General features: G+C 32.7%; 1 protein-coding gene across 3 annotated transcripts in view; it reads left to right on the forward strand.

Annotated features, from left to right (window-relative positions):
- Positions 1-17,301, forward strand: part of stet (rhomboid serine protease stem cell tumor) — a 555,200-nt gene that overhangs the window by 328,322 nt on the left and 209,577 nt on the right. For all 3 annotated transcript variants that reach the window (XM_085816564.1, XM_085816563.1, XM_085816565.1), the window contains one exon: positions 9,101-9,265. In XM_085816564.1, the coding sequence (XP_085672690.1) occupies positions 9,101-9,265 (165 nt within the window). The remainder of the gene's footprint in view (positions 1-9,100; positions 9,266-17,301) is intronic.

Raw genomic sequence — 17,301 nt, forward strand, 5'->3', positions numbered from 1 at the left:
CATTTTCGTATTTACATATTAATATTTTCATATTAATATATAGAATTTCAAGATTCTTTGGTCTTTAATCAGAAGCTGTAATTTCTGTTTCAGCAAACTTTAATTCGTAAGTGTCTATGATTGACATTTCTGAGGACGTCATTTTATACGACGTCCTCAGAATAGTCAATCAAATTTCCTAAACAATTTGACATAATTTAAGGCACAGGAAAAAACATTAAGATAAAGTCATCGTGATATATAATAGAATGACTGATGTTTAAGAAAATTTGAATTCTTCTTATACGAAAATACCGTTTTACGCTCTTGGAATGATGTATTATTTGTTTATATTTTTATAGCGATATCCATTACTTTAGTGAAGACACATTTTCGTGCTAACACACATTTATTTTCCTTGATTGTGTTTCTGAGTGATCATTTTATCGAGCTCGTAACAAAATGATGACTTGGCTGATAACAGAATCCCATCAACTAAAAACGATGTTGATTGATGAAAAGAAAAGACAGCGATAAAAGCTGTAATCGAAATATTATCCCTGAATGAAACGAACCCATCAAATGAATTTTATTCTGTGCGGAAATAGGTGGTCAATATTATTTAAAAAATTAACAAGCATAAACAGAAGGGCTCACATTCATAGTATTGAAGCTGCGTAAAATCGACATTGCTCAGAATCAGTAGTGCTTAAGGTTGATACGCCGTAGCATCGACTTGTCGTATAATAGACACATGTAAAATATCGACACTGACGTACGACAAACAGTAATTCGACAAGATCATCACAACAGTAATGAAATTTTTATAACAATGTAATAATGAGAAGTAATAAACAATTTTCACCTTCACAGGTTTTTCACAGACGTACTATCGACACTGTGTAAGATCGACATGGATATAGAACCAACTCTGCATACAGATGGCATTACATAGCATGCACAAAGCTTAGCAACGCCTTATAATCAAGTTGGGAAGAATTCGATGAATTTTTTTTTTTTTTTTTTTTTTTTTTTTTTTTTTTTACCAAAGGGATTTGAATCCCGAAGGACTATTAGGTTCGTTTTGGCATTTTGCGTCGGACTCATAAATGTCGGTTCACTTTTCAAACTGTTGCCACAAAATGTTAGAGTCCTGCATTATATTTGAAGAAATTAAATAATGAAAAATCTGCATAAATGTATGTATATTTCTCGTATTGTGATAAAACAACGGTACATAGAGTCATCGAATTTTGAATAACGTAATCCTCCAACGAATATGAGCATGTGGAAGACCAAATTTGAAATTTGAAATTTGTTTTATGATCGATTTCCTATTTTTTAAAACTTTGACGAATTTTTGATTAACAAACTCAAGGATTTTAAAGCGAGCAATGGCAGCGTTGTGCAGAAAAAAACATTTTTATCTCCAGCGCGTGAGTCTCTGTATCGGAAATTCTAAAGATATGCTCGTTTTAAAACTATTTTGCGATATTGCTGTTGCACTGGATCTTATGGTTTAAGTGCGAGGAACATGATATTTAATAAAGAAAGGTAACACACAAAATGTTAAAAAACGCCCCTTTGGACGTAATTTAAAATCTGAAACATTTCAGATTTTTTTTTTTTTTTTTTTTTTTTTTTTTTTGAAGGGTACTTTTATTTTCAAGATCGTCACCAGCATAGAATTTAAACCAGTTTTTAAGCTGCCGTGTCAAAGTAGCAACACAGACGATTTCGATTTTACGTAATATGGATCCTGTGCCGCATTCCGATCGAGAAATATGTATGACTATTGTAGCGCGTTTAATGTTCTCTTGGTTAAGTAGATCGAATGAGGAGAAATTATTTTAAGTTTATTACATTTGCAAGCAGTAACAGTTATTTAACTAAGGAAAATATCTAATGACAGTTCCAAAAAACTCGAAAGCTATCATTCTAATCCACGCTTACACAACATACAATATTATGACTTAAAAACAAAAATGCATGATTACTTGTTATCGAAAATTAAACACCCAGAAAAAAAAAATTTATGTCCTTGAGAGGAGTTTTGAGAAAAAAAAAATTGTGTGTGTGTGTGTGTAACTTCAACGATAAAGAAATTATTAAAACCATGCGAAAAATTCCATTGAGAGGAATTTTGAGAAACAAATTTTTATGTGTATGTGTGTAACTTCAATAATAAATAAATTATTAAAATCATACGAAAACTTTCATTGAAAGGAGTTCTGAGAAACAAATTTGTGTGTGTAACTTAAATGATAAAGAAATTATTAAAATAATACAAAAAATTCATAATAAACTTTCAATCTTTGTTTAACGAAATTTGAATCATAAACAAAGAAACATATACAACGAGAGAGAAAACACATTTCAATTTTTTTTCAGGGTGACTAAAGTTATTTTTCCCCGGTTTCTTCTGTTAATCTTGGAAACACAAAACTTCTGTCATAATTGGCTTTTCCTCAAATGAAGCTATTTTTCTGTCGTTTTATTTTTCAGATTTTGGATCCGTTTTGCTTTTTGTTGTTTTTCGAGTTTTTCTGATTTTGTGTCAAGCCTACCTATCTCTGCTTTCAATGTGTAACAAATACAAATGTTCTTTCTTGGATATCGAATCCGATGTTGAACTTAGAATTAAAAATATATCTGAATTTATTATAGGACACAATTTTTCGGATTGTTCATTTTGTATATGTCATGTAATTTTGTGAAGTTTAACTTTCCGGCAGGTATATTTTCTTACTCTTTATAATGAGACTTTCTATCCTTGAGGGAGCTAATAAACTCTGTATTATTTTTGAAATCAAGAACTGCATGTTTTCGGTTTGCATGCGTACAAATGCTCTTCCGCCAACGGCCAAACTTTCTCTTATTGTTTTAATCCGCTTTTTTATAATGTCGTGGAATGAAGCATAGTATGCAAATAATTGCACTGCCCATCTTGACAACATGTTTGATAGGAATAAGATGCAGTGTATGTAAGAAACTTATTGCCCAAACGAGAGCATCGGCGCCAACACAGGCAAAAGCGTTATAAGACCTGCAAGATCATGATTTCGGGTATTATAATTCTTTAGTTTATTAAAAGATTTGAGAACTCGTTGCTTTTCACTATTACAAGTCAAAGAGAAACAATGAAAAGGTTTCATTTATGGTCAAGTCCTAACTCACGCATGGTTGCTTTTGAAACTTTCATAATATCGCGGATTATCCCTGTTTTATTTCTCTTCTTGACAAAAAACTCGACCACTGAATCGAAGCCTGCACAGGAAACTTCACTTTCCATGTTCACAAGCACTACTGATGAACTGATGGACGAAACCTTTGTTGCAAAAGAGAGGAAAACGAATATGAGTAGGTCTGATAAAGAAAGCGGGATTTTTCCCTCTTGGCGCTTGGACAAAATTTGTTTTTCCCCATTACGTAAAATCTTTCATCGTTTACAGTTAAGGACACCAATACTTTTTCTTCTGAAGCGATTTATGATATGATGTAAAAGCTATTCCTGTTGTCCACTAGATGGCATTATTACTTCGTTAAAAAAGCGAAAGAGAGAGACATAAAATTACTTCCCGCCCCCCATGGTCTTCGATTATTAACTTTGAACTTCAGAAGATGCACGAGTAGTACAGACGTGCTCACTAAACAAAAGGTAAAATCAGTGAGTGTTTGAGCAATACAGAATCCCAATCTTCTGTGACAAAACTGATTAAGTAGTTGCTTGATTAAGAGACTATGTTGCCTCTACGGCTCTTTCATACTTTTACTAGGAGAAATGGCTACATGGCTTCTTAAATGTAGTCCAACTGGCTTTCAGCTAATGAAAAATTCCATTCAGGAAACCTCTAAAATGCCACCTTTAGCCAAGTTTCAACAGAATATAACTTACTGTGCGTTCGGATGTGCTCGTACTACGTTCACAATACTATTTTGAATATACGCAGAATTGTATGTATTTGTAAGCTTTGAATTGTACGAAATATACAGAAAATGTGCTCAAAATTAGATTAAAATAAAACATAAGTAAGTACAGGGTTATCCAAATTAAACTTCCCCAACTCAGAGGGCTGTGCAGAGTGTTGTATGGGTCATAACGTGATGAAATTTTAAAAACAGACACTTCAGATCATGCGCTCAAGATTTATTAAACAAAAAAAAAATTAGTACAAGAAGTTGCCGATAGGTGGCGCTGCAGATCAACAAGACATTCTACAGATGTTCTATATGTGTGCCGTGGTTCTCTACAGCTCTTTCCATTCGCAAAGCAGTGTGTTCCCCAGCGGAACGCAGTAAGTCCACATTAATTCCACGAACATGTCGAATAATTGCGTCTTTCAGATGTGCCAAGGTTGCTGGGTGCCACGTTGTTGCAGTTCAGGGATCACAAACGTTGTCAACATGTCCTGATACCTTTTCCTGTGACAGAGCAGGTTTTGAACCCTGTTGGAGTCACCTCTTCAAAAAAATAAGGCCCAATGACGAATGTTGCAGTGAAACCGCACCATACAGTAACCTTTGGAGGGTTCAAGGGCACTTGATGGATAGCGCGCGGGTTTTCACTTGCCCAATGCGGCAGTTATGCGTATTCACTTGACCATTCAGATGAAAATGGGCCTCATTCGTCCAAAGGATGTTCCACGGCCAAGCAGCATCGACTTCCATTCTGGAAAGGAACTGCAACGCAAATGTTTCCCGAACTACAGGACCCCCGTCGGACAGCTGATGACGACTATGGATTTTGTAAGGAAAATAACCGAGGATTCGACGCATCACACGCCAGACGGTCGTATAGGGCATATCAACAGCACGAGAAACAGTTGACACACTGACAACACCATGTGGCGATTGGCTAGTGGGGTCCACAACCGCCAAAGCAACGACTTCTACGCGTGCAGATTCCACAACCTGTCGTCCTCTACCTGGTAAAATTCCCAGCTGTCCCGTTCTTTGGAACTTCTTCATCATGTCTCGTAGAGCGCATGGTGTCATTGGTCCTCGGCGTAAGATCTTCAGCCGACAGAATGCTCTTATCGCAGCAGTGTTCTCGTCATTCTGTTAGAAAAGTTTCACTAACAGAGCTTTGTCTTTCAAAGTCGCCATTGTGCATCAGCGAGCTGGAAACAACTGCTTGCGCAAGGCCTGTCTTCCACTTTTTGTAGGGCTCGTCTTTTGGATAAGTTGCGCAGAAGCTTTATTTCTGCAAATCACGTTGCTGCAATATGCACATTACTAGTGTTACAGCGCCACCTATCGGCAACTTCTTGTACTAATTTTTTTGTGTAATAAATCTCGAGCGCATGATCTGAAGTGTCTGTTTTTAAAATTTCATCACATTATGACCCATACAACACTCTGCACAGGCCTCTGAGTTGGGAAAGTTTAATTTGGATAACCCTGTACATGGAAATAAATACAGTAAATCTTTGCTGAACGTGGGGGGTTGTTTCACCAAGACATTGCGCGTCGGGCAGAATCGCATTCCACAAAGTTAACTTTCAATCGAATTCTCGTATTCACGATACATATGAAACCCCGTATCTTCATATATATCGTGCTATTTCTGTCTCTATTTTTTGAAAAATTAAGTAATATACCAAATAGTGGGCTAGGAATAGTTTTTGCATTATGAATCGCTTAGGAGAAAACGTTTTCATGTCCGCAATTGTAACCCAGGAAAGATGTGTACTGTGTGTCCTCGCGCCATGAGGGAAGAAGTATTTATGTCCATTTTCCTTTATCAGGCATTTTTCTGTTTGTAATAACAACTTGTATATTTCGTCCATCCGTTCTTCAGTAGTGCTTGTAAACATGAAAAGTGAAGATTCTAGTGCAGTCTCCAACTGAAAGCTTTTAATGAACTTTGGAATTATAATTATCTCGCCGATATTATAAAGCTTTTGCCTATAATACGCAGACGTTCTCTTTTGGAAAATGAGAGATCTTCACAAAAGGCGTCTTACTCTTACGGAATGCGTTGTTTTCAAAGTAGGCAATGTAATTATGTGTAGGTTTGTATAAATGCGTCTGCTTAACTCCACCGCGTTACAAAAAATCGGGTTCAAAATATAACAGAAGCTTTTAGCCATTGATGGAAAAGCACCGGTAAACCGCAGAGGAACCTTACAAACCGAAAACATGCAATTCTCTATCAATCTATTTCTAAAGTATACGAGTTCATCAACTCCCTCAAATGCAGAAAATCTCATTATTCCTCAAAAAAAATCCGATGTGTACACCACATGACTTCCTTGTACTGAATATTAAATTATACGCACTTTTTTCTTGAATTTCATTTAAATTGATTGGATTGAATTAAATCTACTTCGTCGACAGCGCATAAACCGCGATAGAATAAATGCACTCTTTAAAATTCACTATATTTGTTTACTATAACGACACTGAATGCACTAAATTTATATCATTTGAAGAATTATCGTTGCCACATGTTCTATTCAAATACTATAATAAAGCTAAAACGATGTATGAAAGAAATTAAGCAAGCAAAACAGTTTTTCACAGACGATTCAGTATTTCTCATTCAATTAATTCAGCTCTCACTTCGCGACAAGGCAAAAATACATAAAAACTCAAAATATCTGCATTAAAAATTACGAAGTAAATCTCAAACACTTATTTCCTCGAAAAAAATTCCAGAAAAGATTAAGCATGATTTAATTCGCAATAATAAATGAAGGCGTTATTTTTGTGTTGCGAAGCTTAGTCTCTCTAGATTGGCAACAAATCTACAATTCTGCTATTTCAAATGTAAACAAATATGTCCGCCATGTTATTTAAAACTTAACCGCACTTAAACAGCATTTAAATTGTTGATAATTGTACAAATATTGCTTCCAAAATTACGAAAGGCATAAAAACCTTAACCGGAAGATAAAAACCATATAATTCAATCATTTTTAAAGCAAAAAATGTACAATTTACAAACATATAAGAGTAAAGATACTGAGATCACTCAGCCGGGTAACAGAGTGGATATATATGTATAAATATATTTATATACGTTTGGTGCGGCCGATTGCAACCAAAATACGAGGTGCACATCTACATGTTATAGCAATCGTATATACAAAATTTCAACGTTCTGAGGGTACTCGTTTTTGAGTTATGCGAGATAAGTACGTACGTACGCACGTACGTACATACGTTAGTACAGACGCCACGAAAAATTCTCTTCAGAATAAATTTTAAAGCAGTTTGATAATTTTTTTGGAGGAAAGGTGTCTTTTATTCTGTCCTTACGCACAGATATCGCGCAAAAACATCGTTAAATTACATTCGAAAGCGGTCAAAGTGGATATTTTCATTGAAATATGCTGCCTGAAGCTTTTCGCGATTACAATACTTCCTTTTTACTTCGTACAAGGAAGTAAAAAGGAGCCCCCTTCAGTGGGGAAGCACAAAGTAACTGAATACTGGTATTTCGGTCCGGGTTTCGAATCCTGGCGAATGGGCTGGCTCCGTAGGCGTTTCCGTTGTTTCCCTAGTGTATAATGTGTATGTTACGGTGAAACACCGTAATCTGGAGAATTTCGACTTTCACCGGTGAATGTCAACATTCACATAGTCTCTTGGTGTATGTCCGAAATATTTTCCAAATAGTCTTATTTCTGACTTACACCGGTCAATGTCTACATTCACCATGTATTAATGGTGAATGTTGAACATATAACAATATTATATTTTCTTCTCCGTAATTCAGTCGCGAATAAACGCACTTGAAACTTGAAATAAGAACTTAAGAACATGAGAACCTAAAACACAGAATACATTCAAAATGAGAAAGGAAAATAATAGAAGTTAAAAACTTACTTAATTATACAATACGTTCTAAATGAGAAAATAAAATAATAGTAATAAAAAACTTACTAAATTATGTGATTCAAATCTTATTTATTGCAACAACTTAAACTATTATGGCACTTATGACCTCTCTTTTCGACTTTCACCAGAGCATATCTGTGATTGTCGACATACACCGGTGAGGGTCCGAATATACAAGAATGTACTGAAATATTCGGCCTTTCACAGACGTATTTGGTGAAAGTCGACATTCTCCAATTTCGGTCTCTCACGGTAACATGTATACGAGTCAGTTTCCCTTAAAACGTACTTCACAAAAGCATCACTCCCGTTAGGCAGATAGCCCTCGGATGTTTTGCCGTAATTAAATAAACCAAAGCAAACTTTAAAAATAGAATTAGAAAATATACCTGCCAGAGAAGTTAAACACGAAATTATACAACATTTACAAAAAGGAACATTCCAGTGTCGTATGATAAATTGAGAGATATTTTTAGTCATAAGTTTAACAACGGATTCGGTTACCCAAGAAAGGCCACTTGGTGTCTTTATGATATAATAAAATCAGGGACTGATGGCTTGCCCAAAAACCCGGTAAAACTTGCTGAAGGGCGAAAAAAGCAAAACTGATTCGACAACTCAAATAATAATTCAAGAAAAATAAAATGAGGAGGAAAAAACTTAATTTGAGGAAGAGTCAATTGTGATAGCGAAGAAGATTTATTTTAAAACATTAACGGAAGGAACTGAGAAAAAACATTTTAGTCATCTAAATTGAAAATTCGTTTCTCTCTTAGATAACGTATATATTTTTGTTTGCTTATATCACCAATTTCGCTAAATAAAGGTTGTAAGTTTATTACACTTTTTGTAGGATTTTTAGCAATCTTTGATGTTACACAAACTAAAAATTCATTTTTCTCAAAATTCGCGTCAATGGACATAAATGGTCCTTCCTCGGATCTTCGTGTGGGAAGGCCACAAAAACTATGCAGCTATCCCTTTCGCCAGGAATTTGAGCCCGAGTCAAACTACTAGTGTTCAGCGATCTGATCTGCTCGGCCACTAGTCGATTCTTACCTCTTTACTGATAGGTGACATGCGACTAAAACTGGTATGATATGAAAGCCTACTTAATTCAGTACACTTATTAAGATGAGTCATGAGGCTAGTCATTCAAGAAATTCTTAGTCGTTGAAATGTTTTGAAATATCCTTTACATTTTTAGCCAAATCAAACCATCAAATATGTTAGTTCTGTGTGCTAATGGAATTCTGATGGTTAATTTTTTTCGCAGTTTGACAATGAAGGGTTTGGAGAGATACCGTGGGATGACTTCCTCGTGGCCCTGGAGAGCCCCGACTTCCAGGAGTGCATCGAACCTTCCAAGAGGGAAGTCCTCGCTTCGAAAGCCCGAGAAAACAGAACTTATGCCATCACCTTCGACGATTTCGTTGCAGTGGTGAGTGATGACATTTTGAGCTTTCTTTCCAAATTAGTCCATTTCCCTTTAAGAATCACTACACATTTGTTACAATTATTATGTTTAGTAATACATTGTTTGCATTACTGATAGAAGAAAACATTTCTTAATATAATTATAATTCTCAATACAATAACATTTTTAGATGGATCATTGCTTACATAAATGTTAAAAACATTTGTTAAAAACATAACTTGTTAAAAACATAAATGAATTTTCCTGAATGTAGCGATTGACAGCAGTGATTGTTCCCAGATACTATTCTCGTATTATCGGTGAAAGATTATTCGAATTGATATCGAGTGAATATTATTTAACTACAAGTTACTTCTTTTAGATGATAGAAAACGTAAGTTTCCTAGCTATAAATAAAAGATGATACGTTTATTGTTGTCAGAGGATATGCTACGTAGGTTATAGCTTTATGATTTGGTATAAAAATTCATCCAACGCTGAACTTACAGTTGTCTGTTGCTTTTGCAGTTTATTTTTGTTGTATTTTCAGAGTAATTTTGAAGCACAAATTATACTTTTGCTATTATTTTACACCATGATGTGTGCTGTAAAATTAATTTCATCCGAAATATCTAATTGTTATTATCGCCAGAGTTGCAGATGATAGTAAAATTTACTGTCCAAGCGATGAATTAAGAACAGTTCGAAAGGTAAATCAAGTGACATTGATAATCAGATAGGAGTCTTGCTTCCCAACTGAATTCTTATGCCTGAAACTAATTTTAAATACTGATCATTTATAAGTAACTGTCGCAAATAAGAAAATCCCCTAAGAAATATAATGAAAGTGAATTGATTTAACATGTGTAAACTTGTAGGACGGTAATTTAGGAAGTTGAAACATTTTTCTTTAGCTGCGGGAGGAAAAGTAAATGACGTAGGGGAACAGTCTACGTGAAAACAACGGAAAAACTTCCAAATTGTTCTATTTAAACGATAGAAAACGAAGCTCCTTACACCCTCTATTGACTGAAAAGTAAACGAGAAACTATTGAGAAACAAATTCTTGAAAAACTGGAGGCGAGAAGGGATTAGAATTGAGATTTTGACTAGAATCTAAAGATTTTTATGGATGTAAAACGCCTCCAGGAAATAGTAAGTCGTCAACGGAATGTGCTTTTTGAAAAATTTTCATTTCAAAGAACCGAAAATGTGATTTTATTTGATTGATTGATTTTTACCAGCAGTCAGAGACAATAAAAGAGTTATGAGGGTTTTTTTTTTTTTTTTTTTTTTTTTTTTTTCTGCCGATACGTTCGTTAGTTCGTTAGTGCGAATTTAAAGGTTATTGTTATTTAAGTAATGTCTATTAAGCCGCACTGGCAAGAAATGTTATAGAAATCATACGGCAAGAATACAATAGAATTCTATACATAGAAATTCAAGATATATCGAATTATTAGAGGAGAAGCACAGAATTATCTTTCACAGAATTATTATCGAATTACTAAAGGAGAAAAATTATTATCTTACATGGAATTATTGTCAAATATTAATCTTGCATCGAATTATTAGAAGAGAAATAATGTCTAATCTACCATCTACTCAGCATTTAGTCAAATCCTCAAAACAGCAGCACTCCGATTCCAAGAACTAAATCTTCTGAGTAATTAAAAATGCTGCATATGTAAATGTTCTAAGGATTTTAAAACAAAAAAAAATTGATTGGCTGAGTAGCAAATGTATTTAGATCATTCAGTTCGTTGTTTCTAAAATAGCGAAGAAACTGTTTTACTGAGAGTTAATCTAACTGCACCGTAATAAAATGAATTATTCATGATTTTAATTAATTAATAATTAATTAAGCTTGAATCCCAGATCATAATATCAACTCGCGTTATTTAAAAGTACATTCTGTTATTTGAAAAAATTAGAAACGCAGATATTCGATATTTTTGCTAGGTCCCAATAAAAAAAATATGCGTTAATTGGATGGGAGACAAACTTTTGGTAATGGATTTTGTTATTAAAGCTTCGGATATATCTGTTAGACGGTTAAGAATAATATTATATTTTTTGAAGAAGTGTTCTTCGGTAAATAAAGTTTAAGGCGACTCATTGTACAGATTATATAAGAAGCAAAAAGTTGCATCTATTTTTGTAATATTTTTTATTTCCACGAGCTTTATTTCTTAAGCATGCCTATCATTTGAGAAACTCAGAAAACATATGCATTTCTCTTTTCAAACATAGCGTATTTTGATTTAATAAACGGTGTCTTTTTGAAAATCAATAGCTATTTTTGCATACTATCAATTTCCAATTTATCATAAGTGCATTAATCGGGCTTTGCCAAAAAAAACAAATTAAGTTCTTTTATTTCTGCTCTATTGAAAATTCACTATTACAATCCAAAGGAATAAAGCAAAATTTCTACGAAAATTGCAAACTTGAGATGAAACTCCGAGGATAATAACAATAATTTCATTGTATTTATTAACTGTTTTTACCTACAACTGTATGTAATTTAAATGAACATAATCTGGAATATCTAAGTATTGTTAAAATATTCTGTTAAAAATAACGTTCTAAAATCATAAAAGTAATTTCCGAAATACAACACTAATATAAGCAAATAATGTGAAAATAACAGTAATATAAACATAGCTTAAAATTGTTAGTATTTTCTGTTAATAATAGCTGATTTCATTTCTTCCTCTTCTTTCTCTTTTTTTTTAGCCAAAAAGGCATTAACGCAGAAGGGCTATTAATTCTGTTTTGGCATTTTGTGACGTTTCACTATAAACGGCGTTTCACTTTTCAAAGTGTTGCCACCAAATATTATCGCCCTGTATTACATTTAAAAAAAATCAAATAATGAAGAATCTGTATAAATGCATGTATGCTTCTCGCATTGTGATAAAACGATGGAACATAGAACCATCAAATTTTGAATAACGTAAGTCTTTACCCGAATATGGGCATGTGGAAGAGCAAATTTGCAATTTGGAATTTGTTTTAGTATCTATTTTGTAAACGAATATTTTGTTAACAAATTTCAGAGCGAGCAATGGCAACACTGTACCGATTTTATTTATTTATTTATTTATTTATTTTTAGTCCAAAGGGATTTGAATCCCGAAGGACTATTAGTTTCGTTTTGGCATTTTTCGTCGGACTCATAAATGTCGGTTCACTTTTCAAACTGTTGCCACAAAATGTTAGAGTCCTGCATTACATTTGAAGAAATTAAATAATGAAAAATCTGCATAAATGTATGTATATTTCTCGTATTGTGATAAAACAACGGTACATAGAGTCATCGAATTTTGAATAACGTAATCCTCCAACGAATATGAGCATGTGGAAGACCAAATTTGAAATTTGAAATTTGTTTTATGATCGATTTCCTATTTTTTAAAACTTTGACGAATTTTTGATTAACAAACTCAAGGATTTCAAAGCGAGCAATGGCAACGTTGTGCAGAAAAAACATTTTTATCTCCAGCGCGTGAGTCTCTGTATCGGAAATTCTAAAGATATGCTCGTTTTAAAACAATTTTGCGATATTGCTGTTGCACTGGATCTTATGGTTTAAGTGCGAGGAACATGATATTTAATTTAAACATTTCAGATTTTTTTTTTTATTTCCCCCCCCCCTAGCGTGCAAGACTGTGTATCGAAAATTCTAAAGATACGCTCTTTTAAAATTATTTCGTGATATTACTGTTCAATTGAATTGTATGGTTTAAGTGCTAAAAACGTGATATTTAATAAATAAAGGTAACACACAAAACATTAAAAAAACGCTTTTTGGAGCCTAATATAAAATCTGAAAACTTTAGATTTTTTTACTTTTAACTGCTGTTGGATTAACCGTGGACTTCCCCCTTCATACTTCATTCGATCATGGAAATTTCAAACGATGAACTACGTAAATATAATTATTCAATAAGTTTTCCTTATTTTGTTGCACAAGATTAACAAAATTTCCTTCTTTTATTCATTAAAACTCTATTTTAAATAGTTAAAATTTAATTAATTATTTAATTTATTAAAACTCTATTTAACTCTATTTTAAATAACTTCTTTTATTTATTAAAACTCTATTTAACTCTATTTTAAATAATATTAACTAAGTGCATTTGTGGGGGGTTAATAGTCTATGATGAATGGAAAATTTTGGTAATAATGGTTTAAATAACATGAGAAAATCGTACAAGACTTACTATGAAGTGACTGCTTGTTCAGAAATGATTCCAAGAACGAAAATGTACATATGGTTGAAAATAAAAAATTAATTTCCATTTTTATTAGTAATCCGAATTTTATATTATGTTTTCAAATGATTTTATTGCATTTTAACTCTGAATATAATTCTTCCGAGAATGAATTTAACCAATCTATGCATATCGTGAAATTCGTCTGCGCTTAGAAATAATATTCAAATTCTTATGATAATTCAGTATTAAAGAATGGTGTTATTAAATCTGAACTTTGCGTGTCATTTCTGCGTTTTAAATGAATTTATATTTAAACATATTATTTCGTGGCTTGCGTGTTTAAATACATTAGATTCCCGATTAATATATCCATTCCTCAGTTAATTATAAAATCGGGGCTAAAAGCTGAAAATAGTCTCGATAGAATTTTATTAGATATTGATCTCTCACTTCTGGTTGAAGTGTTCTACCAACGGCAGAGGGCGCTATTCGTTCTCAGTATATTTAATTAATTGCATCGATTACTGAGACGAATGATTAATCGATGATTATGAGTACCTAATTGAAAAGTGGGAATAATGAAAATCCTAATTACTTCGCTAATTATTTGGTAAGCAAATATTGAATTCAGTATGAAAAAAGAAAAAAAAAATTAAAAACCGAGAATACGACATCCGTGACTTAAAAAAAGTGTTAATTAAGCTTTGTCTTAATTCATTTAAAAATATGGTTTTAAATTATAAATGCTTATAAACTAATAGATTCAAGAGAGCGAATCAACTTTAATATTAATAATATTCATCTATACTTAGCAAAGCAAGTACAGCCAGCTCCGGATTAACAAGAATTTGTTCCCCCCCCCTCAGACGCTGTCTTTATAGCGTGTTTATTGCAGAGCGATGGAAAAATTACAATTTCAAGCCATCAGCGTAAAACAAAACCGTCTACAGGAGATACAAAAAGGAAAAAAAAATTTCTTGGTATAACAACAGTGTTAGCAGATGATGTCACAGTGTTGTTTCCATTCACAACAATGCGTAGTTTAATTGTACACCTTGCAAAATAAAAATTAAAAAAAAGGACAGTTCTATATATACTAGGGCGATTGATGAAATTTAACAAGCATTTTTCATATCTCGAAAGTGCGACTTAGGATATGTGTTAGATTTATATATACCATTATTATAACATAGATATTTTGATACAAAGTAGGTTACTTTCTGAAATGTCATATGATTTTTTTCCATATTTCAGTTCTACGACTCAAATTATGCAGTGTGCCAAGTGTTGTAAAAATCGTACTAATAGATTTAAAAAATCTGATGTGTACAGCACATGACTTCCTTGTACGGAATATTAAATTATACGCATTTTTTCTTGCATTTCATTTAAACTTATTGGATTGAATTAAATCTACTTCTCCGACAGCGCATAAAACACAATAGAAATACATTCGTTTCAATTCACTCTATTTGTTTACCATAAGGACACTCTGGCGCTAGATTCACTTAACAGTATTATATTTCGTTCATATTATAACTCAGAATGCACAAAATTTATATCATTTAAAGAATTATCTAATCGCTGCCACATGTTTTATTCAAATACTATAACAAAGCTGGAACGATGTATAAAAGAAAAATTAAGCAAACAAAACGAAAAAGAAAGTTTTTCACAGACGATTGAGTATTTCTCATTCAATTAATTCAGTTTTCACTTCGCGACAAGGCAAAAATACATAAAAACTCAAAATATCTGTATTAAAAATTACGAAGTAAATCTTAAATACTTATTTCCTCGAAAAAATTCCAGAAAGGATTAAGCATGATTTAATTCGCAATAATAAATGAAGGCGTTATTTTTGTGTTGCGAAGCTTAGTCTCTCTAGATTGGCAACAAATCTACAATTCTGCTGTTTCAAATGTAAACAAATATGTCCGCCGTGTTATTTAAAACTTAACCGCACATAACAGCTTTTAAATTGTTGATAATTGTACAAATATTGCTTCCAGGATTACGAAAGGCATAAAAACCTTAACCGGAAGATAAGAACAACATAATTCAATCATTTTTAAAGCAAAAAATATACAACTTAGAAACACATAGGAGTAAAGAATCTGAGATCATTGCACCGGGTAACAGAGTGGATATATATATAAATATATTTATATACGTTTGGTGCGGCCGATTGCAACCAAAATACGAGGTGCTTATCTACATGTTATAGCAGTTCTATATACAAAATTTCAAAGTTCTGAAGCTACTCGTTTTTGAGTTATGCGAGATACGTACGTACGTACGTACATACAGACGCCACGAAAAATTCTCTTTAGAATTCATTTTAAAGCAGTTTTATAATTTTTTTGGAGGAAAGGAGTCTTTTATTCTGTCTTTACGTACAGATATCACGCAAAAACGTCGTTTAATTGCATTCGATAGCGGTCGAAATGGATATTTTCCTTGAAATATCATCGTCCCTGAAACTTTTCGCTATTACAATACTTCCTTTTTACTTCGTACAAAGAAGTAAAACATTAGCTCTAATATTTCTAGCTCCTCAGTGTTAATTGAATTTGGCATATATTTATTAATATCTTTTTTATTAAGCTTAATTATTTTCTCATTTTACAGCCAGAAATTTAGGTTCAACCCAAATAAAATTCGCAGATATATTTTCTGATCTATATTTAAAGCTTGTATTTTCTAGTAATTTTTATAGATTTTTCGAAAAGATTTGGAATTATAGCCCATAAAATTTTTGCCATCACGTTAAAGTAGATATATCTTTAGCACACCTGGAAAAGATTAGAATTTTTTTTTAAAATTTCCAAGATATACATGAATTTATATATTGGCGCGTTTTGAAATTTGGCATATTTGTTATAAGCGATAACAACATCAAATGCAGTTTACGCAAATAATAAAATCAAATTCTGGAAAATGTACATTAATACTTAAAATATGCAGTTCTAATGAATAAATAGAAAATTTTAAAACAATTATTTGAAGAAGCATGCAAATCAAAGAATTAAAATGAAATTCCAAAAAGGAAAAATTATCTAAAAATAATAACTATGATTAAAAAATATCTTTTTTTCCACATATGCCCTATGATACGGCAAGAAAAATAGGTTGTTACCATATATTAGAAATTTTGCCTACTTTTTTTTTTTTTTTTTTCCATATTTCCATTTTACGACTCGCTCGCCAGTGTGTCAAGTGATGTAAAAATCGTACTAATAGCTTTTAAAAAATTAGCTCTCAAAATTTTAGCTCCTCAGTATAACTTGAATTTGATATATATTTAATAATATCTGTTTTTTTATTCAATTTATGTGATTCCTTCTTCCAGGTGTTGGTGTATTTAATTATGGCAAAGCACACTAGGGCTATCTGCCTAAGGGGAGGGATGCCTTTCGTGGAGGACTTTCTAAGGGAAACTGGCTCGTATATACGTTACACATGGGGAAAACCACGAAAACACCCATGTAGCCGGCCCGTTCGCGGGATTCGAACCTCGGACCGAACTACCAGTGTTCAGCGACTTTACCGCTCGGCCGCTGGTGGGCCTCCTTCTTCCAGAATTCGAGATTTAGGTTTAATCCAAATATAATTCGCCAATTTTTTATGATTTATTTTTAAATATTTTTTATAAATTTTTCGAAAAAAATTTTGTATCATAACCTATCAAATTTTTAATATCATCTTGAAGTAGATATGTCTCTAGGCACACTCGCAAAAAATTAGAATTTTGTATTCAAATTTACATATTGGCGCGTTTTGAAATTTGGCATATATATTATAAGCGATAATAACACCAAATGTGGTTTACGCACT

Source organism: Stegodyphus dumicola, chromosome 5, assembly GCF_044657685.1.
Source record: "Stegodyphus dumicola isolate Sdum_Otavi_A_Nest chromosome 5, ASM4465768v1".
NCBI lineage: Eukaryota > Metazoa > Arthropoda > Arachnida > Araneae > Eresidae > Stegodyphus > Stegodyphus dumicola.